Consider the following 23,640-nt stretch of genomic DNA (forward strand, 5'->3'; position numbering starts at 1 on the left):
CTCGACATAACTGTTGGTGTATCACAAGGGTCTGTACTGGGCCCTAAGTTATTTATTATGTACATAAATGACTTAGTTATGGTTTCAAAAAAATTTAAATTTGTTTTGTTTGCAGATGATACCATTGCTCTTTGTGCTGGAGAAAATATACAGCAATTATTGGGAGAAGTGAGAACGGAAATTAGTAAGTTGAAAGAATGGTTCAGCTTGAACAAATTATCATTAAACCTGGACAAGACCAAAGTCATCTTGTTTGGAAATCAAAGAGTGGATTCTGAAATAAAACTGATGTTAGAAAATGTAAGAACAGAGAGAGTTTATGAAACAACATTTCTGGGAGTTATCCTAGACCATAATATTAGCTGGAAACCACATATTAAATATATACAAACAAAATTGGCAAAGAGCATTGGTGTCTTGGATAAAATAAAACTACTAAATCAAGAATCATTGTTTATTCTGTTTTCATCACTGGTAATGCCATACTTAAATTACAGTGTGTAAGTTTGTGGAAACACATACCTGAGTAATCTGCAGTCACTATCCATACTGCAAAAACGAGCAATAAGGATAGTATATAATGTGGAATATTGGGAACACACAACAACTGTCGTGACCATGCCCGGATCTCTGTGTTTTCCTGTCTCCTTGCAACAGCAGTAATCTAGCTGATTAATTCCACCTGTACTGCTCCCAGTTTAAGCACCTGGCTCCTGCTGCTCAGTGTAAGATCATCTGCTGCCCTGTCACAGCCCTTCAAGCATTTGAACCTGTCTGCCTGCCTGTTTATTATTGACCTCTGCCTGCCTGACCACGGAACCTGTCTGCCTGCCTGTTCGTTACTGACTTCTGCCTGCCTGACCACGAAGCCTGTCTGCCTGCCTGTTGCCCAACCTCGGTCTGTCTGACCACAGAACCCGTCTATTGCCTCCGTTCCAGCCTGAATCTGAGTACTCACCTTCATCGTCATCCCTCACCGCTGAGCAACGCTGCTGTTTTCAGAAGGCCATGCCACCTGGAACTGACTCAGCTGGTCCAGATTGCTTTAACAAGTCCTTAAATAAACTCTTTAAAACTTTCTCTGTGTTTGGCTGTTGTTGGATCTGGCTGATCGTCACTAGGTCTGACCGTGACAGTACGATCTCGCCATTTAACATGGATCCACAGCCAAGCACCGAATGGTGTACTAAGATAGAGGGTTCTATCACGGCTCTGGAGTGCAGCGTTCATGAAATTGTTCAGGGAATGGCTAACCTTAAATCTATTCACTCCACCAGCAGCACCACCGCTGCCGAGGACTTCAGGTTGACCCAATCCGGGGGCCCAAGTTGCCTCCTCCTGAGCAGTTTGCCGGAGAACCAGAACAATGCAGACCCTTTTTGACTCAGTGCTCCCTTACATTTGAGCTGCAGTTATCGTCCGTCCCGTCAGAGCGGGCCAAAGTAGCCTACACTATCTCCTGTCAGGTCGAGCCAGACAGTGGGGAACAGCTGCCTGGGAGAGCGATGCTGCCATCTGCGAGTCATTTCAAGAATTCTCAGAAGAATTAAAAAGAGTCTTTGATCCAGTTTGCCCTGAACGAGAGGCGGCTCGGGGTTTTTTCTCCCTCAAACAGGGAGTGAGACCAGTAACCGAATATATTATAGACTTTCATGCTCTTAATGTCCAGTAGTCGCTGGAATGATGATGCTTTATTTGATGCATTTTATCAAGGACTGTCTGAACGAATCAAGGATGAGTTGGCGGCCAGAGATCCGCCTAGGTCGCTCCAAGCCCTGGAACAACTGGCTACTTGCATTGACCTACGAAGCAGGGAACAGAGGAGAGAGAGACTGAGTTACGTTCCCCTCTGTGAAACCACCCCCAAGACCACGGGTCCCCCAGTAGGAACCAAACCACTCACACTGAGGGAGGAGCCTATGCAGATTGGGCGGACCCGACTGTCGGTTCAGGAGAGACAACGTCGTCTCAGTAAGGGCCTGTGGTTTTATTGTGGGGAGGTTGGTCATCGTGCAGCTGGGTGCTCGATAAAAGGCCAGACTCAGTAAGGGAGGTAGGGGCCTTACTGAGTCCTAAATCATGTTCTGATGCACCCCCCCCCCCCCCCCCCCACACACACACACACACACACACAGACCTTCGTAATGCCCATCATCTTGTTTGGATGAAGGAGGGGGATGAGTGGAAGACGGCTTTTAATACTCCTTCTGGCCATTATGAGTACCTCGTCGTGCTATTTGGGCTCTGCAATGCTCCAGCGGTTTTTCAAACCTTGGCCAACGAGGTCCTTCGGGACATCCTCAACAGGTCAGTCTTCGTCTACCTGGATGACATTTTGATTTTTTCTAAGAATCTGTCGAGCCATGTCATGCATGTCAGAGAGGTACTCATCCATCTACTCCAGAATGGAAATATCGGAATGAACCCTGCTAAGGTCAGTGCTGTCTTGAATTGGCCCGACCCAACCAATGTCAAGGACCTTCAACGGTTACTGGGGTTCGCCAACTTTTACTGTTGTTTTATCGGGAACTATAGCTCTGTTGCAGTTCCCCTCCAACAGTGGACCTCGGGCAAAAATCAATTTATTTGGACAACTGAGGCCAAAGAGGCCTTCTGCAAGCTGAAAGCATAGTTTAAATCTACCCCCATTCTTCACATCCCTAACCCCAACAATGCCTTTGTAGTGGAGGTGGATGCTTCCAACACCGGAGTGGGGGACATCCTGTCTCAAAGGTTCGAGGATGCATCCCTGCGCCTTCTTCTCTCGACAACTCTCTGCATCTGAAAAGATGTATGATGTGGGAGACAGGGAACTGCTCGCTATTAAGTCAGCACTGGAGCAGTGGAGACATTGGTTGGAGGGGTCGCCTCAACCTGGAGAACCTTAAGGGGGCTGAGAGATTAAACTCTCGACAAGCTCGGTGGGCTCTGTTTTTTGGCAGGTTTGATTTCACATTGTCCTATCGTCTTGGGAGCAAGAATCTGAAGCCAGACGCCCTCTCGAGGCAACACCACACGGAAAGCCGATCCACTAGCTTGGAAGAACCAGAGTACATCTTGCCCTCCAAGACCAGGTTAGCCCTCACCTCCCTAGAACAGTTACTTATTCAAGCTCACCGCAGTCACTCCCCACCAGCTCAGTGTCCCGCTAACCGTTCCTTCTAACTTGGTTTCTCAATTGTTACAGTTTTGTCACGTATCCAAACTAAGCTACATTTCTGAGGATCCTTAGCTACTTTCTGTAGAACTATCTTCTAGATATTTCCTGCAAATTAGCAACAAAGTAGCCATTTTTGCTCCGAACCGTTCTTTGGATTGACGTTGTTTCAGCTGTCATCAAGGATATAAATGTTACAGATACAATAAACATCACTGGCATTTTAGCTCACTTAGTAAGATGTTGTGACTCTCATGCAGAAGACCTGGGTTTGATTCCGGGTGTGAACATAGTTTGTTATTTGGAGTTGATTTTTACATTAATGATATTTTTTTTACAGTAATAAGATGCCCACATATTTATTTGAGACTCGCCGAATGGCATTGAATTCACGGATAAAAAAGATGTGGGTTCAACTTTCATTTTGGAACAATTCTTCAAGCAAGGGAAGGGAATGATCTGAGCATGCAGGAGGACTGACCCATCATAAACCTTTGTCGGCTGTGCTGAAGAAAAAGGTACAGAACCAAATTATTTAATTAATTAGCTGCACGTTCTCCTGTCCCCCTCCCACCCCCCCACCCACACACACACACACACTGCACGTTTGGCCGGCCGACGAGAAAGTGCAGCTGCAGAGACAGAGGCACATTATTTTATTAATTTGCTGTGTTCTTCTGTCCTCCGGGCCACACACACATACGGGACGCTCTCAGAGCTCTGTGCTCTGTCTCAGCTGTTATTTTCGTTAAGGAGTGTACATACAGCTAGGGATGGGTACCTTTGACATTTGAATCGATTCGGTACTAATTCCCGGTACCTAAGAATTGATACCGGTACCTAACGGTACCAATTTTCGATACTTTTGAGTGTTTAATATTTTAATTCTCTTTTATAATTAAATATATATTTTTCTCAATATATAACCATATTTGATAAATATCACGATAAATAACATACAACTGTTTGTATTTTAACATTGTAACGTTATGAAGTTCATAATTTTCAGCTCCACACAGCTGCCCCTGTACACAATAACACCCATGTAGAAAACGCCAAGGTCGGGTGTTCCTCAGACTGTTTACATTCCAGGAGAAGAGCCAGAAGGAGAAGAAGAACGCTTTTCAATAATCAAAGTACTTAATTTGTGATTAAAGCTAGTCGAAACAGATGTTGATCAATAATAATCAAGTGAATGATCTGTGGAATAAAGATGTCATGATTTATGTGTTTAATGAAAACAGGACTACTGCACAGACAGACTGACCCTCATCTCCATAGAAACGCATGACACATTGTTCCAACCAATCAGAGCTTTCGGCTGCCGTAAGAGAATCTGGCTTGTTGAATTAAAGTGTCCAATCCCGTTTACTAAAACTTAAAACAACTCAGAGATATAAAAACAAGGCAACGCCATTTTAAGCTCAGTTCCATTTTGACTTCAGTTCTGTTCAGTTGGAAGTCCTACGGGGTTCCACCGTCATCAAAAGAGAAGTACAGCCTGGCCAGATGTGCTTTCTTCTTTAACTGAGAACTGTGAAGCTACTGGAGATTTCCGTTGTTTACCAACAAGATGACGTCCCTTCAAAATAAGAGCACCACTAGCTGACGCTGCCGATGGTACCGGGGTCGACCCTTCAGACGGGCTTTGACGTGCTGTGACCGCTGCTTCAACCAGCTCCAGTACACATCCGAGGTCCTAGGACCTGGCATTTCCTGATCTACCTGGGAGACTCCACGGGGTACGTACACGGCAAAATAGCTGCTAATGTCATCAGCTTCCGAAGCCTCGTGGTCCGTAATCATAACAACCAGATATGCTCCGTCAGCCTAAAGATCCTGAACAACACACACACACACGCACCAACACAACATCCAAATCCATTTTCATCCATCACAGAGTTAGTCCTGGTAAATTGTTAACAATTTATAATTAAGAAATTAAAGATTCTTAAACGATCCCAACTCTCTCTCTTTTCTTGTCTCAAAGTCAATACAGAGTGTTTAATTAAACTCCCTGATGATAAAAACAGCCCATCTTCTGATTATAAAACTAGATCTACTTACAGTATATTAAAATACAACTCTAGATCGTTACATCACTCTATTTCACTACATTTGGTGAGCTAAGCCTGATATCTGCACAGTTTATTACACTTTGTGCCGATTTTGAGACATATTTTGGGATTTTTGTCCAGTGTGTGAGTTCAGGGAGAGGAAAAAAGCGAGCATTTTCCTCATTCAGCTTCTCAGAAAGGGGGGGTGCACATTCATCACCCTCCAACAGGAGGCGCTGTTTCATCAAAACACCTTAAGTGCTGACGTGTGCTGACGGCCATTTTAAGGCCTACATCTGAGGGTAAACATTTCTCCTGTTTTAATAAGTGGAACCGTCTGTTTATTGTTTGTCGCGGTCCTTGTAGTTTTATAAGCTGAAAATTAAACTGAAGCAAACATCTTTACTGTGAACTAAATTTACTGTGTATCTTCATTCCTTTTGCCGTCATTTTTCATTTGAGTTTTCCTACTGGGAAGTTAGAATTTCCGAGGAGAGAGCGAACGCACCATTAGCTGATAACAATGGTGGCAATGGAAGCTAACATATCAAGCTAAAACAGTTTATTTAGCAGCTGGAGCAGATTAAAACGATGATGCCTCACACTTAGATCGTTGTCGCTGGTTTCATCTTCACCCAATCACCCGTCGCATTTAGTAAAGTGAAGCTAAACTTTAGAGCGCGTTCATGTTCTTCTAGTCGGAAATTCTGAGTTCCGGGGAGAAAGCGAACGCACCATTAGTGAAACGGAAGCTATCATATCAAGCTAACATTATCTTAAACATTTTATTTACCTACCAGAGCAGATTAAGATGAGGATGTCTCACTTAGATTGTTGTCGCTGGTTTCATCATCACCCATTTAGTGAAGTGAACCCAAGCTTTAGCGTGCATTCTTTCTACCATGCTGCTCTGTTTATAACTGGCTCAACCGACGACATAATGCTCTTGCGCATGCGCAGCTGTCCAGGCAAGTTCTCGTTATGAAGGACAGGTACCGAAACGAGGCACCGTTTCAAATGACGTGAATCGGTGCTCAGTCGGTACTGTGGAATTCGGTCGGCACCTTAAAAAGTATCGAATTCGGTACCCATCGCTACGTACAGCATGCGCGCCTCGTGCACGAGCCTACTATTGAAGCTGCCGTTACGCTTTTGGCCTGAGGGGGCAATCGCGAGCATAAAAATTCAAATGTCCGAAAAGTCCCTTTAATAAATATCTTTTTTTTTCGTAAAAACATGTAATTATTGATAGTAAATGTCATACATTAGCAGATAGTGTTTTGTTAGTAATATGATCAGATTTTTTCCACCCACATACAATATTCCTGTAAATCAAATGGACACACAGTGAACACAACAAAGATGGAGAAAACAAAGGAAATAATACTTTTTGTAAGTCCCACACAGGAAGTTCAACTCTGACTGATGACGGTAAGTCAGACCAGACAAATGCTGAGTCTGCATGTGAGGAATTGATCTGTCTGACTAGTGGACTGTGTTTCGGCCTAATCAGCACACGCACGCACGCATGCACGCACGCACGCGCGCACGCGCGCACACACACACACACACACACACCTTTTTACAATCTCAAATCTCTGGCAGACAGGAAAGCGTAGCCGGTCAACTCATATGTCATCTGGATTTCATCTGGATCAATACATGTAACAGCAAACACACCCAAAACATCTATCGGTAATAAAATCACTTGTATTTTGCTGAAATTGCTATTGCACTGTGAAGATTGATGCACTTAATTAATTCAAATCAATCAAATCAAATCAAATCAAAATTCTTAGAAAAACTACAAATCAGATCTGATTAAGTACTGATTAGTCGTGTAAAAAACACTGCTGGCATTGGCTGGAGCTATTCCAGAAGCTTCACTAAGCAGATTTCTATCTCGGTGGCTGATTGGTCAATTCAGATGATTGACATTTCTATTGTTAGGGCCAAAAGAATGAAGCATTACTCATTAAAATTTGATTGACGGGTTATGGGCTTGACACATGCTGGCGACATCACTTCTCCTCCATTCATTTTCAATGAGACATGCACGACAAAGCGACAATCGCGAGTCTCCCTCCTGCTAAGCGACAATCAAAAAATGTGCACGTGAAATTTTGCGCTCGTGCATGTGTCGTGCACAGGCAAACCAGCAACGCGAACCCAGAAAGTTGAGAAAATTTCAACTTTTCATTGCTGACGCTCAGACAAGAACCAATCAGCTGAGGCTTCATTGACTGACTAATGAGCGGACAGGATCCTTCTTAGTACATCTCCGGGCAAAATGACTATTGTTGTCCATCTGAACTGCTGTTTTCAGTGTGACACAAGAGGTAGTGCTAATAGTAAACAATAAGAAAGTCTAGAAAAAGCAAACTTTTCAAGATGAAAAGTCAACGGTAAGAAACTTTTTTGAAAATCTGCTGGAAAAAACAACTTCTGGTAAACTTTGATGAAGACAGCAATGTCGAAACATTCGTTTTTTTTTTTACCTGCACCTTTTAAATACTTTATTTGACCCAAGTGCTCCAGCCTTCCTTTTTATTCTTCAATTTCTGTTTTTGTTGCTCTTTGGCTTCTATCTGTGTGAAACGTAGGTGTGTGTGTATATATATATATATATATATATATATATATATATATATATATATATATGTGTGTATATATATATATATATATATATATATATATATATATACACACACACCTACGTTTCACACAGATAGAAGCCAAAGAGCAACAAAAACAGAAATTGAAGAATAAAAAGGAAGGCTGGAGCACTTATATATATATATATATATATATATATATATATATATATATATATATATATATATATATATATATATATATATATATATATGTGTATGTATGGTAGAGAATGAGCAATTATGCGTTACATTATGGGATGTGCATAGACATATTGATGGCTTTATGAGTGTAAACAAACCGTAAATAAAAACCACATGTATGTTGCAGAGAAAAAGAAGATTTGGGAGAAAGGTGGTGTTAAACATGTTAAAATCTCAAAAAGGATGCGGAATACACAGCGATATGTAAAAGTAAGAAGTTGGGGACTGGTATGTGGACAAAATCAGCATTATGATCGGGTTGGATCCATATGAAAGAAGTAGGAGAAATTGTGTTGTGTGTCAGTGCACCTGCATTAGCCTACCGTTATGCATGTGCAGCCTGAGTGTGTGCGTGTGTGTTGTGTGTTGTGGCTGAAGGAAGGAAACACGTACACCCAGTGATGTCTCTGGCATGATAAGTTAGGTGGGGCACAATGACTCAACAGTGTGCACATGCGTTACATGTATCAGTTCTGTTCACAGATGAGTCTAGTCTGAGGCACACCTGTACATTATTCATGCTGTCTAATCAGCCCCTTGATATGCCACACCTGTGAGGTGTGATGGATTATCTTGGTAAAGGAAGAGTGCTCACTAACACATGTAGACAGATTTCAGAACAATATTTGAGAGTCATGGGTGTTTTGTGCATGGAGACAAATTTTCTGATGTTTGAGTTCAGCTCATGAAAAATGGGAGCAAAAACAAAAGTCCTTTATGACGTTCATTATTTCATCTTCTTAAATGTTTAACGAGGTTCTATTTTTTATTTGGGCATGTAAGGTTGTGTTGTGAGTTTACCTTGACATGTTTCGACTGGCGACTGCGGTCTTCATCTCAGAACAAATACAAAGGTTCCATGAAAAAACAGCAAATCAACACAATCGTCAAACCTCACGTGAAACTCAGGCCTAGTCCACACGTAGCGTTTTTTTTTTAAACGAATATCCGACCCTCCAAAAACTTGCATCCACACCACCTAGTTTTTAAAAAAAACTGTCCACACGTACCCGGATAAATACTTGTTAAGGACATGCCAGACCTGTAGGCAGCAGTACTTCCCCCATTCTTAACCTCGTCCTTCGTCTGTGGTCTTCCGCAAGGAGCAGTAATTCCGCTTGCAAAAACAAACAAGCAAAAAGCGCTTGGACAATTGATAAAGTGAGCGCAGCTCTGAGAGCATCCATGCTGTCGGCTAGTGTAAACCCAGGTCGCACACGTGATGTCAGCATTTTTTTGTCGCGGAAAGTGACGTTGCGGACCTTAAAACTCCGGTTTTGTCTGTCCACACGCAGACACCCAAAACGGAGAAAACGCAGATCTTCACTTTGGCCGGAGTTTTTAAAAATATCTGTTTTCGTGTGAAAAAACTCCGTTTTCGTGTGGATGACAGGCCAAAACGTAGAAAAATATCTACGGCTACGTGTGGACAGGGCCTCAGACAGCTACTAGTAAACCCCAAGGACAAAATAGAACCAGACAAAAAATGCTATGTAACCTATGTATGTTGTGCAATAAAACATACATAGGGGAAACTGGCAGAAGATACGAAGGGCACCGGAAAGAATGTGAGAAGGAAAACAACAGAAAGACTCACAAGAGCAACAACGAAAAAAGCAGAAGAGCAATCCCTCAAGTCAGCCATCTCAGATCATTGCAAACGTAACAATCACATTATGGACTGGGATCAGGGAAAAATTATCAACACAGAAAGAAACCGGTTCAAAGGTTTTATTAGGGAGGCAATAGAAATAAGGAAACAGGAACAGTGGAACATGAACATAGACGAGGGGGCCTATAAGCTGTCTCGCACCTGGGATTTACTTCTCCAAAGACCAGCCAGCGGGGTGGGGGTGACCGACCCAACAGATCAGACAGATCAGGGGTGGTCACGCCCGCCAGAAGAACAGCTGATAAAGACGCATCACACAAACATTTGTGGCACTTCTGATGAAGGCCGCAGTCGCCAGTCGAAACATGTCAAGGTAAACTCACAACACAACCTTACATGCCCGAATAAAAGAAGAACCTCATTAAATACAAAAACTAAAGTGTTGCATTTATATTGTTGTTCGGTGTATGCTGTTGAAGGTTCTCAGTCATCCAGGTCATGGTAATCCAAAAGGGTTCAAATGAAGGCAACTGGACTTATTTGGTTTCTTGAAGACGTTTTGCTTCTCATCTGAGGATCTTTGTCAATTCCAAATGGAATATGGGTCAAGTTTATAAGCTGTAGCTGTCTGTTGTTGTTTAACAAGCAGAAACTACGCTGGGTACCCTGCCTCTCCATCCCCTGATGAGTCATTAGCCTCTATTGAGAGGGAGACGTTGTGTTGATCAGATGCAGGAAAGTGTGACCTGGACTGAAACTGCTTAGGAATGAGATTCAAAGTTGCGTTCTAGGTACTGGAAAGGAGAAATCTAAGCCCCCCCACCCCAATTCAAAGTGGGGTTTTCACATTTGATATAGACAGCTTCTTTTACTCCTCTATCAAACCATATATCTTTCGGCAGAATGTGTACTTTGTCATTTTCAAAGGTACATCAAAGGTGTATCAAAGCTCCTCAGATGAGAAGCAAAACGTCTTCAAGAAACCAAAGAAGTCCAGTAGCCTTCATTTGAACCCTTCAGTGTTGATACTTAATTTCTGTGGTTATTCCTCCAAGCAGGAAAAGGGTGAAAAGGAAGCCCATTTTCCAAAATGGCTGCTGCATGACAATGAGGACAACACAATCCCAAGCCCTATACCAAGTGATGGCAACATCAGGGAAAAGGAACCAGGGCCTCAAAAAAGAGCTTGAAAAAGCCTGGAGAGTTAAAACATCTGTAGTGCCCGTGGTCATCTCAGAGTGGTTCTTATATATATGTGTGTATGTATGTTTATGCATCTAGCAGATGCTTTTGTCAAAAGTGACTTCCAAGTGATAATGAAGCCAGCAGGTTGCTACTAATCAGTCAGTCCTAGGTGGCAATGAGGCAGCATAATGAATCATATACCGTAAATCCTCTAATACAGGCCCGGGCCTGTATTTGACTCAAGCTCATCAAGCTCCAGGCCTTTATTGGAAGGAGGGCCAGTATTAGAGGCAGGCCTCTATTTCTATTTGAGCAAAATGAACTAATGGTTTGCTGGAGTTTTTGACAATTAAAATTGCACCCACATTTTCAAAGTTAAACATATTTCTTTTAACAACGGTAGTTTCTGCTTCAGCCCTCTCCCCCCTCCCCCTGCGCAGCGGCTGCAAACTCACTGATGCGCCTGCAGCCTCTCGGAGTTCCTGCTGCTCTAAACATTAAAATAATTATTTCATTTTCTGTTCCTCACTTCTGATTACCTTCAATGGTGTCTGTTTGTTGCAACCAGCAGGTACAAAAACTAACTTGTTTTTATTTGACTATTTTTCTGTCCTGTCTGTTTATTATCTTCCTGCATCTCCTCTCAGTCCTAAAGAGAAACTGCTACCTGGGTTCATATATATTCACCTCATGAGTTACCTTTGAACTGCAGTTCTAAAAGATCTACCGACCGCAAAAACAGCGGAGCGCTTGCTGTTTGGCGGCCGTATCAGTGATCAGTGCGTCGGAGGACAAGGTGATGCCTGCAGCGCCCCGCTCCACAGCATGCAGCGAAACGCATCAGGCGCAAATAAAAGACAGAAAGCATTAAAGGAAATGAACTGACATGAACGATCGCGTGTTAAATTAGTTTTTGAGGTGGCGACACCTGATTGTGGCCGTGCTCAGGAGGCAGATCTACCGAATGCGAAAACAGCAGAGCGCTCCCTGCTTGCCGGTTGCATCAGTGATCTGTGCGTCAGAGGACAAGGTGAAGCGCCCCGCTCCACAGCAGCGATACACATCAGGCGCAAATAAAAGACAGAAAACATTAAAGGAAATGAACCAACATGAACGATCGCGTGTCGGTACCTACGGTCTGGCACAGAGCGTTGCTGATCACAGAGAATGTGATCATACGATAATTCAATAGGGAGCGTGGTTTCACAGACGCGGAAGTGATAGCGTCGGTGAAACGCCGGCTGCTCTAGGAAACCCCCGAGCGTTCGAGCGTCAACGAAGTGACACGGAAATGCCGGGCTTTCCAGAAGTAAGTAAGATAACTTACTATGAGCTGATAGTTCGTTGGATTGATCGGTAGGTTGGAAACTCTGATCATGAATCTGAAGAAACGATGACTGAGTGGTGAGCTGGAAAGGCGACTTCCGTTTATAGCTTCGGTTTGTGACGTAGGTGCGACGTGGAGGGAATCCCCGCGAGGGGCATGCTGGGAGTCCCTACTTCGCGGATTTTCACCTATCGCGGCCAGGTCTGGAACGCATCTACCGCGATAAAAGAGGGATTACTGTAGTTCATACACCCCCTACTGCTGCTCTCCAGAGTTTTCTGCAGCATAATCAGCACGTTCTCTTTGAACTTGATAGTGTAATGACCTGGCTGGGGTTGTAAGCCAGGTGCATTCTGGGTATTATGTTATATGTGTTTCCTATCGTTCTGCTAGTTCCTATGTGCTGATTTGCGTGTTGTGTGAGTGTTATGTAAGCCACAGGGAAGGTGATGTTTGTTCTGTGGAGTGGGTTGAATTAGCATGGTTAACTGACACCGTGACTCTGTGTGGTAGGAGCGTGATAGAGGATCGTGTCTGTAGCGTTACAAAGCGTTGAAGAAAAAGCCCATTAAGGGTCTGCGTGAACTCCTACTGCCTCCTGCTGGTTGATTTGGTGACTATAACCCTGCTGCTGGAACGCTCGTACTAGCTTGTTACCACATTCCATCTGGCCACAATAAGAGACCGGCCATTATTCACCTCCGCTGACTCCGACACCGGCCAAAATTGGAGACCCGGCCTTTAACTGAATACCGGCCTGTATTAGAGGATTTACGGTATATATATATGTGTATGTGTATATATACATATACATACATGCATATATACATACATATATGTATGTATATATGCATGTATGTATGTGTATATATACATATACATATATAAATATATATATATATATATATATATATATATATATATATATATATATATATATATATATATATATACATACATATTTATATATATAAATATATACATATATATATATATATATATATTTATTTATATATGTATGTATATATATGTATATATTAGATATAGTGACTAGTGTAAATATCTTTGATCTAGATGCCAATTAAAAAATAAAAGACTTAAATGTACAGGCAGGAGCTCCACCAGAGATACTGCTCCTGGACTCCCAGCAGGGGCTTTGAGTGGACCCAGCATCTATGGTCAGTTTCACATTTTAATACAGCATGTTAATAAATGTGAAGAAGTAAACAAACCTACGGCTCTCTCTCTCTCTTACGAACGCACATGCACACACACACACACACACACACACACACACACACACACACACACACACACACACACACACACACACACACACACACACGCACGCACGCACACACACACACACACTGAAGTGGTTTTAAAGGAATACACACAGACCACCTGACAGCTTGACTTTGTGTTTTGAGACCCAAAAGCCCAAACTGTAATCTGTAACAACAATCTAATTAACTAAGGTTCTCCCAGCAGTCCAAAGTGTTTCAGAGGAACACAGAGAAGTTAAGTGTAGCCTTAAGCAAAAAAAAGTGATTTCCTGAAAATCTGATAGAGCTGTAGAGCCACTAGAGGAAAGATGCTAGATCTTAAGAAACACAAAGCTACATGAACCAAACTGGAACTGGTATGTTTTCATTTGGCTTGGGATGCCAGTGTAATGTTAAAAACGGTGTGCCTACACAGTATGTAGTTTGTTAAAATCCATCCATCCACTTCCTTTACCTGCTTGATTCTGATCTGAGTTACGGGAAGCTGGTTCCTACCTCTAGAGGTCACTGGGGTAAAGGTCACCAGTCCATCACAGAACAACACATAGGCAAACCACCACACACTCACACCTAACAAAAAAACCCAATATGCATGTTTTTGGACTTTGGGAGGAAACTTGAGTAACTGGGGAGAGCCCACACATGCAAGGAGAGAAAGTGTAAACTCCACATAGGAAGGTTTAGGAATAAAACCGGCAATACTCTTGCTGACCCAACAAGAGAAACCAGCTACATCACAGTGTAGCCTCATGAACGCACGGAAAGTGAAAATAATTGGAATGCATTTAGTATCAATTATGTCCTCAGTCTTCCATCATTTTGATAGTATGGATTCAAATCCCACTGCTGCCACCAAAGGCGTTTTTGCAGAAATAAAATGATGTAAACTCAGGAAAACCCCACATGTTGATTCTTATTATTAATACAGTAAATAGAAATGTCTAGTAAAACTAATCAGGATCTGAGAAATATTCTGCCTCTCAGAATTGTCTCACCCCTGCTTTCTACCGGGTGCGTATATGACACGTCATGTAATAAACGTGTTTTTTCCACCACCTCAGCAATTCAATTCAGTTTGTTTATATAGCGCCTAATCACGACCAGAGTCGTCTCAAGGCACTTCACACAGTCAACATTCCAATACAGGTCAGTTCATTAAGCCAATCAGTAAAAAGTTTCCTATATAAGGAACCCAGCAAATTGCATCGAGTCACTGTCTAGTGTCAGAGTCTTTACAGCAATCCTCATACTAAGCAAGCATGCAGCGACAGTGAAGAGGAAAACTCTTTTTTAAGTTTGAAATGTTTTACACTGCTCTCATGTTTGACTTTGTGTCTGGCTCTATCTTCTGGAAGTGTGTGGTATAAAAAGTAGACCCGAAGTGTACATTTAGCAGAGCTGCTGGGATGCGTACAGGACACGTGCTGCTTCATGGTTAGTGGAAATTTACCTATTAATTATTATGCATAGACGTAACCCAATGCTCATGCATCCAGTGGGAAGCTTGGGTCATGCAGGAACTGCTCAAAAGTTCATTAAAAAATTATGAAAAATCTTCTCATCTTAATTTTTGCCCTCACAGTAAAAATAATTTTCACATACATCATTTTAATGTGTGTTCACCAACAGGCCAGCATACCTCTCTGTCCTTGAGCTTCATGGCCAACACCAACTGGTTTCTGTGATGGGCAAGCGCCTCTCTGTAATTACTTTTAGAAAAGAAGGCAGAGCCAAGGTTCCCATGAGCACGGCATTCACCTGGCTGGTCACCTGCAAGCCAAACATCCAGTGTGTTAGTCACTAGAGCCGAGGTCCCTTACATAGAGGCACCTTATCATTTTTCATACCTAAAGTCTTCGTCACCTCCAGGTCCTGCAGCATGTAAGCCACGCTCTTCTCCGCGTTGCCTAGAGACCAGTATGCAGAGCTGAGGGCAGAGAAGACGGATCCACGCAGCTTCAGTGAGCAGGTCCCGATCTTAAGCCCTGCTTCCAGCACTACAACCGAGGCTCCATAGTAACTGTGTGTCAGCAACTCTTGGCCGATAATGGACACGACAACAAAGGGGCTCTTGTCCAGCTTCATCTTCTGCAGCTGTCGGTAGGTTGCTTCTAGAGTGTCTGTGTGTTCAAGAGTGTTTGAAAGAAAAGGAGAAACTTTAAAGAAAACTAGATCATGCCTAACTTTTATTCTCTTTGACTTTAGCTTCTGCCCGTCGTCGTCATCTTCCTCCGCTTATCCGGGTCGCGGGGGCAGTATCCCAACTAGGGAGCTCCAGACCGTCCTCTCCCCAGCCACCTCCACCAGTTCCTCCGGCAGGACCCCAAGGCGTTCCCGGACCAGATTGGAGATGCAACCTCTCCAACGTGTCATGGGTGGACCCGGGGGCCTCCTGCCGGCAGGACATGCCCGAAACACCTCCCCAGGGAGGCGTCCAGGAGGCATCCTGACCAGATGCCCAAACCACCTCAACTGACTCCTTTCGATCCGGACGAGCAGCGGTTCTACTCCGAGTCCCTCCGGAATGTCTGAGCTCCTCACCCTATCTCTCACCCCAGAATTCCACCATCTCCGCTCTGCTCCGCCCCCGCTTTCCCCTCGCTTCTGAACTCAAATTATACTGTACCCGCTCTACAACGGCTCAAATCCAGTGTGGAGACCTGAGGTGCGCAAACAGGCATGCGCAGGATTTTCGAGATCTTGCGATACAGTCCGAGCAATAAACGCGGAAGTTAGATCCAAACACCCATTGTGTGGGAGAAGCATCGAAATGAACTGTTTAATCTGCTTATCATTTGTGTTGAGAGATCAGCAGTGTTTGGATCAACAAAGTGTGACTACTTTGATAGTAGAAACTGTATTTATGGCTTATTTTTGTGCATTTAAAGTTCAACCGCCATTGGTAGTTGTTAAAAGTTGTTAAACATGTGCATATGAAACAAAAAACGCTTTTGTTTATCGATTTATTGTAAAATAACTGAAGTTGTGCTTGCTCCCTTTCCTGTTGGGCGGTTGTGATTCCTGTCCATTGACTGCAGAGGTGCTCCGGCGTCCGGCAAAAATAGAATCAATCCTATTTTTGCCAGATGGCGGAATGGCGGGCGGTGCACTGCGCCGCACGGCCGCAGTAGTGGAACAGCTCTGATTGACTTCAACGGGACCGTTTTTGCTGCGGAGTTCGTGCCGGAGTGGAGCGGATTGGAGATAGTGGAATTTTGGGGTAAGGCTGAGCCCGGCCACCCTTCGGAGGAAACTTATTTCGGCTGCTTGTATTTGCGATCGCCTTCTTTCGGTCATTACCCAAATCTCATGACCATAGGTGAGGATTGGGACGTAGATTAACCATTAAATTGAGAGCCTGGCTTTCTGGCTCAGCTCCCTCTTCACCATGACAGATCGGCTCAGCGTCCGCATCACTGCAGATGCCGAACTAATCCACCTGTCGATCTCCCAATCCCTCCTACCCTCACTCGTGAACAAGACCCCAAGATACTTAAACTCCTCCACTTGAGGTAGGACCTCTCTCCCGACCCGGAGTTGGCAAGCCACCCTTTCCCGGTCGAGAACCATGGTCTCAGATTTGGAGGTGCTGATTCTCATCCCAGCCACTTCACACTTGGCCGCGAACCTACCCAGCAAGAGCTGAAGGTCAGAGCTGGATGAAGCTAGGAGGATCACATCATCCGCAAAAAGCAGAGACGAGATTCTCCTGCCACCAAACTCAACACACTCCACACCACGGCTGCGCCTAGAAATTCTGTCCATAAATGTAATGAACAGAACCGGTGACAAAGAGCAGCCCTGGCGGAGTCCAACTCTCACCGTGCACAGGTCCGACTTACTACCGGCTATGCGGACCAAACTCACGTTCCTCTGGTAAAGGGACTGAATGGCCCTAAACAAAAGGCCACCCACACCATACTCCTGGAGCGTCCCCCACAGGGTGCCCCTGGGGACACGGTCATAAGCCTTCTCCAAATCCACAAAATAAATGTGGATTGGTTGGGCAAACTCCCATGCCCCCTCCATCACCCTTGCAAGGGTATAGAGCTGGTCCACAGTTCCACAGCCAGGACGAAAACCACATTGCTCCTCCTCAATCTGAGATTCAACTATCGATCGGACCCTCCTCTCCAGTACCTTGGAGTAGACCTTTCCATGGAGGCTGAGGAGTGTGATCCCCCTATAGTTGGAACACACCCTCCGGTCACCCTTCTTAAAGATGGGGACCACCCCGGTCTGCCACTCCACAGGAACTGCCCCCGATGACCACGCAATGTTGCAGAGACGTGTCAACCATGACAGTCCTACCACATCCATAGCCTTGAGATACCCAGGACGAATCTCATCCACTCACGGGGCTCCACCGTTGTGTAGTTGTTTGACTACTTCAGCAACTTCTTCCCCAGAGATTGGATAGTCCATCCCCAGGTCTCCTGGTTCTGACTCCTCCTCAGAATGCGCGTAGGTGGGATTGAGGAGCTCATCAAAGTATTCCTTCCACCGCCTGACTATAGCCCCAGTTGATGTCAGCAGCTCCCCTTCCCCACTGTAAACAGTGTGAGCGAGTTGCTGCATCCCTCTCCTGAGGCGCCGGACAGTTTGCCAGAACCTCTTTTGCGCCGATCAATAGTCTTTCTCCATGGCCTCACCAAACTCTTCCCACACCCAAGATTTTGCCTCGGCAACTGCCACTGCTGCACCCCGCTTGGCTATCCGGTACCCGTCTGCTGCCTCCAGAGACCCACAGACCAGCCACACCCTGTAGGCCTCCTTCTTCAGCCTGACAGCTCCCCGAACCTCTGGTGTCCACCAGCGGATACGGGGGTTGTCACCACGACTGGCACCGGCCACCTTGCGACCACAACTAGCAACAGCTGCCTCAACAATCGCAGAGTTGAACAAGGCCCACTCAGAGTCGATGTCCCCCACTGCTCTTGGGAACCGGTCAAAGCTCTGTCTGAGGTGGGAGTTGAAGACCATCCTGACAGGTTCTTCTGCCAAGCATTCCCAGCAGACCCTCACTATGCGTTTGGGTCTGCCAGGTCCACGCGGCATCTTCCCCTGCCATCTGATCCAACTCACCACCAGGTGGTGGTCAGTTTGACAGCTCCGCCCCTCTCTTCACTCGGGTGTCCAAAACGTACGGCCGCAGGTCAGATGATACGACTACAAAGTCTATCACCGACCTGCGACCTAGGCTGCCCTGGTACCAAGTGTACCGATGGGCATCCTTATGGTCGAATATGGTGTTTGTTATGGCCAAACTACGGCTTGCACAGAAGTCCAATAACAAAACACCACTCGAGTTCAGATCAGGTGGGCCGTTCCTCCCAATCACACCCCTACAGGTCATGCTGTCATTGCCGACATGAGCTTTGAAGTCCCCCAGCAGGACAATGGAGTCCCCTGATGGAGCACTATCTAGCACTCGTCCCAGGGACTCCAAAAAGGGTGGATAACCTGAACTGATATTTGGCGCATAAGTACTAACAACAGTCTGGACCCGTTCCCCGACCCGAAGGTGCAGGGAAGCTACCCTCTTGTCCCCTGGGGGTAAACCCCAACACAGAGACAGAGTGTCTTGGGGCTAACAACAAGCCAACCCCAGCCCTCTGCCTCTCACCCGGAGCAACTCCAGCAAAGGAGAGTGTCCAGCCCCTCTCAAGGACTTGGGTTCCAGAGTCAATGCTATGTGTCGAGGTGAGTCCGACTATATCTAGTCGGTTCCACTCAGCATCTGCCACAAGCTCCTTCTCCTTCCCCGTCAGCGAGGTGGCGTTCCATGGCCCAATAACCAGTTTCCTTGTCTGGGGATCGGACCGCCAAGGCTCCCGCCTCGGTCTGCCACCCGATCCACACTGCACTGGACCCCTCATGTTCCTCCTGCGGGTGGTGGGTCCTCAGTTGGATGAGCCCATGTATCCGGTTTGGGCTGGGCCCGGCCGGGCCCCATGGGCGAAAGCACGGCCATCAGGCGCTTGCTCACGGGCCCCAACCCCAGGGTTAGCTCCAGGGCCGGGTACTCTGACTCTTTGTTTTTACGTCCATGAAAGATCTTCTTAACCGTTCTTTGTCTCACCCTTCACCTTCTGCCCACTGCGCATAAACCTAGTTTGGACGTTCTACAGATGTGGTCTGGACCAACGGACTCAATATAGACATGATCTGCACATCCATGTGACGTTGACTGTTTGCAGGATGTAATGTACAGACGTGAAAGAGTAACCTTCCAATAAGGAAAGGAAAACCCACAATGGTGACCAAAATGACTTAAGACAGACACTAACATTTTTAAAAGAGGAAAATCAAATAGAAAAGAACAGACTGCTTTTGAAATGTGGCTCTTTAGAACTGTCCAATGTTTGGTTCTGTCATTTATTATTTTTATTATTACCATGTTGAACAATAAAACAAAATGTCCAACTTTTGTTATTTAAAAATCAGTAAACCGACAATAGTAATGGACAGCAAACCGTGTAAACTGTATCAGACACTTTTGTCAGAAACCACTGTGGATTTTTTCATCTTTAGCGTTATGGTATCATCACTTTTATCCATGTTTCTATATATATAAAAAAAAATCATAATAGTAAATGATAATAAATTTGACCTTTTTCTCCATTGTGGCCTAAATGAATTAAAATATGCACACAGAACATACTCCAAAACCCTACTTGCCATCCAAAACAAGGAGTTTCTGCACATTTAGGTTTACTCTGAGGGTATAAATGCTGCTTATTATAATAATGTATACAATCGCCAGGATTTTGATGTTGCAACAATGAGATATTCCCTGTTCAGGTGAGTGGGGCCAAATAATTATCACTTTAATTTAGCTATGATTTTTTTAGGAGATAGTTTGGTGTAAAATGCTGTTTGACCTGGCAGAGGGGAACTCTATCACACAAAACACCTCCATCACCATCCCCCCAGGGTAAACCTACTAGTATGAGGTGAAGCATGTGCCAGCAGTAAGCCATTTCAGGTTGCTCAGAATGAAACTTAATGTTAGGGAGCCTTAACATCTCTGGAGTTGAACCCTGTGTGGAAGATCGAGTCCAGGCTAAGGATTTTCACAAGTTCAAATAAATGAGCATTTGTTTCAATCTTATTGATTCAATAAAAAGAAATAACTGATCATTTACAGACCATAATATGTTCAACTTGTAACACTGAGACATGTAAAAGCAGGTTCTTATAGTAGATTCGAGTCAGGAGAACCGACTCTGTCAGCAGAGCCATTAGGCGCCCCAAAATAGAGCTGCTACAGTAGGAGCTCATTTAATAAGTATCCAAACAAAACAAAACATTTTTGTTCAATCAGATATGCACTGATGAGGTTTTTGTGCTCTCGTCATGAAGCTGAAAATACATCTCTAAAATAAATGCACTAATGAAATGAGAAAAAGCATGTATTAATTAATTTTAATGTTTTGAGCTGGCAAATAGTTCCTTGAATAACTAGCCTAGTGAACTAGACCAAATTCTTGCTTTGCAAAGAATGGTCTAGGCATGCTCCATTGGAACCTCCACAGCTCCTACCAGGACTCTGGCTAGCCAATCACAGCTCTCTACAGGGGTTTCAAACACATAAAGAGCTGTGATTGGTCCATAATGGTGGGCCAATCATAGTGCTCTATCTGCTTAGTGAACAAATCACAGAGCTGTATCCGCTTTGTGGGCCAATCAGGGCACTCTATATGCCTGGTGGGTGGGATGATGCAACAGAGTGAAACAAGAGTATGTCACATTCATTGTCCAGTGGAATGCGGAGATCATTTGAAAGACAACGGTAGAACCCGCCCCACAACAGAGAGCCGTCAATGGAGCATGGCCAGACTAAATAATACATTTATTTAGTCTGGCTTGCCAGGCTATTGAATAACCTCAGTTTGGAGGAAAGATATCATTTCTGACCAGATTGAATAGCTAACATTTAGTAAGGTCAAGATCAAAATGGATTTCTGCCCTCTTAAAACTACAATCTCAAAAACTTTAATCAGTTAATGCAAATGCTATTCTTTAAATCCTAACGCTGCCTTAAAATTTGCATGACTTTCACACTGCAGTTTTCAATGAAAGTACATTTTCTAGGTTAATGCAAAAAATATTACTTTTATGCAATTTTAATGTATTTTTATGTAGAATATATATATTAAGGGCACACTTTTCAGTTTTGCTTGCTTTTAGCACTCCCTGTTTGTTTTTAATTCACTGTGGTTAAACCGAAAATGAAACCTATCTCCTTGCTGTGCGTTTGTCTTTTAACACCTTAATCCAACAGCTGAAATGTCTTCCCAGCCTTCATTAGTTTCTACAGCAGTAATTCATTACTACATCAAACAATCAGCTGTATTCATGATCTAAAACATGCAGGGCTGGAAGCAGACTGCAGCTCCACTCCACTTCACAGCTTCCTCCACCAGACCGGCAACTCTGAGTGACATTTCATTAACCCTGTAAGGGTGATTTTAGAACATACTGGCTTAAGACACAGATGTAAAAAAAGAAAGAGTTGCATAGAATCCCTTTAATTAGGTCCCAACCATCACAAGTCACCTACCACTTGTACTGATCATTGATAGTTTATCGTAATTATGTTGTTTTCTAGCTTTAGTATTTAATGTTTTACTGTACTTCTGTTGTCATTGTATGCATGTTTTTGTCTGTGGAGCCTTTTGTGACTTGTGTCTATGAAATGTGCTATATAAATAAACATCTTTTTCTTTAATTGATTTTAAATGTATTTAGTATATACTAATTAAATGGCAAATTATGCAGTTTGAAATCAGATTTTGTCAGATTCAAAGACAAGATTATTATAATTAATTATATTTAATTTTTGTTTTGAGTGTGTCTACTTCCTAACACTAGTATTAGTAGCACATTGTTTAAACATGTTTTTATCTTTCTTTTTTCAGTGACTCTAGAAAAGTTGAATAAAAAAATTACTGTAAAATAGTTTAAAATGCTTTAATTTAAGCACAACTTTTATTCTGTAAAATCAATAATTAGATCCTTCAAAACTCAACCTCTTTCACTTCTGGAGTCCCACACGACTTTGTCCTGAGACCTTTTTGGTTTCCAATGTATCTTTATACACTTTATGCACTCGTATAGCACATTTCTGAGTCAGAGGACTCCAAAGCGCTTTACACTACAGTGTTTCATTCATTCCATTCACACACACATTCACACACTGGTGGTGACAACCTACATTATAGCTACAGCTGCCCTGGGGCGCACTGACAGAGGCGAGGCTTTTCAAGCACATGTACTATCAGGCTCTCTGACCACCACCAGCAGGCAAAGCGACCAAGTGTCTTGCCCAAGGACACAACAGCAGCATTCTCTGCCAGGAGCTGAGATTGAATGTGCAACCTTCTGATTGCTGCACAACCCCTGAGTTACTGCTGCCCAAAGCATCAACAATGCCAATTAGGCAAGTGTTTTTTTAGTTGCATTTCAAGTTCATCTGCATGAATCTGTTGCTAAGGGTCTAATCAATTCAACAGAAGTAATTTCGACAAAATACTTCTGCATTCATGCAGGCTTTTCCTGATTAGAAACAGAATATTCAAACTAAATCTTTTGCTCATTATATGATGATGTGGAGCTTTTAGTTCTGTAAGAAATGCCTCCTCAGCTCAAATAAAAAGCCATCAGTAAATCTGGCTAGGACAGATAACGTGAAAAAGACTCTCCTCTTCCATCTTGCGGACCCCTCAGCTCCATCCTGTCCTTGCTGTGAAGTCTGTTGACCTTCTCTCTGGTCCCACTTGTTGCCCCACTGACTGCTCACTCTAGCGTTACAACTCCCAGTAACACTCAAAGGCTCTTGCTTTGAAGATTAGAGGGGATCAAGTTTTAGGACAGCTGCTTCTGGGTGGCAAAGTGACCTCGCATCATGCATCACATCTGGAGCGGTTGACAGAGACTATCTGTCATAGCTGCTGCTGCTGGTGGTTTCTACAACCCCCAACAACCTTCTACTAAGAAGTGCTGTCTTAATAATGCGCTGCAGCTTCTTTTGTCCAAAGCTGATGATTTAACTTAAAACATGTTTAAATTAAGGCTTATTAACTAACGTGTGTTAGTTTTTTCAAACTGAGCTGACCACACCACGTCTTTTAGACTATTAACCCTCTGGAGGAA

General features: G+C 43.8%; 1 protein-coding gene across 3 annotated transcripts in view; it reads right to left on the reverse strand.

Moving 5' to 3' along the window:
• ttc28 (tetratricopeptide repeat domain 28) overlaps positions 1–23,640 on the reverse strand; it is a 196,478-nt gene that overhangs the window by 53,354 nt on the left and 119,484 nt on the right. For all 3 annotated transcript variants that reach the window (XM_054744116.2, XM_054744115.2, XM_054744117.2), the window contains 2 exons: positions 15,330–15,602; positions 15,122–15,252 (listed from right to left, as the gene is read on the reverse strand). In XM_054744116.2, coding sequence (XP_054600091.2) covers positions 15,122–15,252; positions 15,330–15,602 — 404 coding nt within the window. The remainder of the gene's footprint in view (positions 1–15,121; positions 15,253–15,329; positions 15,603–23,640) is intronic.

The sequence above is a fragment of the Nothobranchius furzeri genome, chromosome 6 (genome assembly GCF_043380555.1).
Source record: "Nothobranchius furzeri strain GRZ-AD chromosome 6, NfurGRZ-RIMD1, whole genome shotgun sequence".
Taxonomy (NCBI): domain Eukaryota; kingdom Metazoa; phylum Chordata; class Actinopteri; order Cyprinodontiformes; family Nothobranchiidae; genus Nothobranchius; species Nothobranchius furzeri.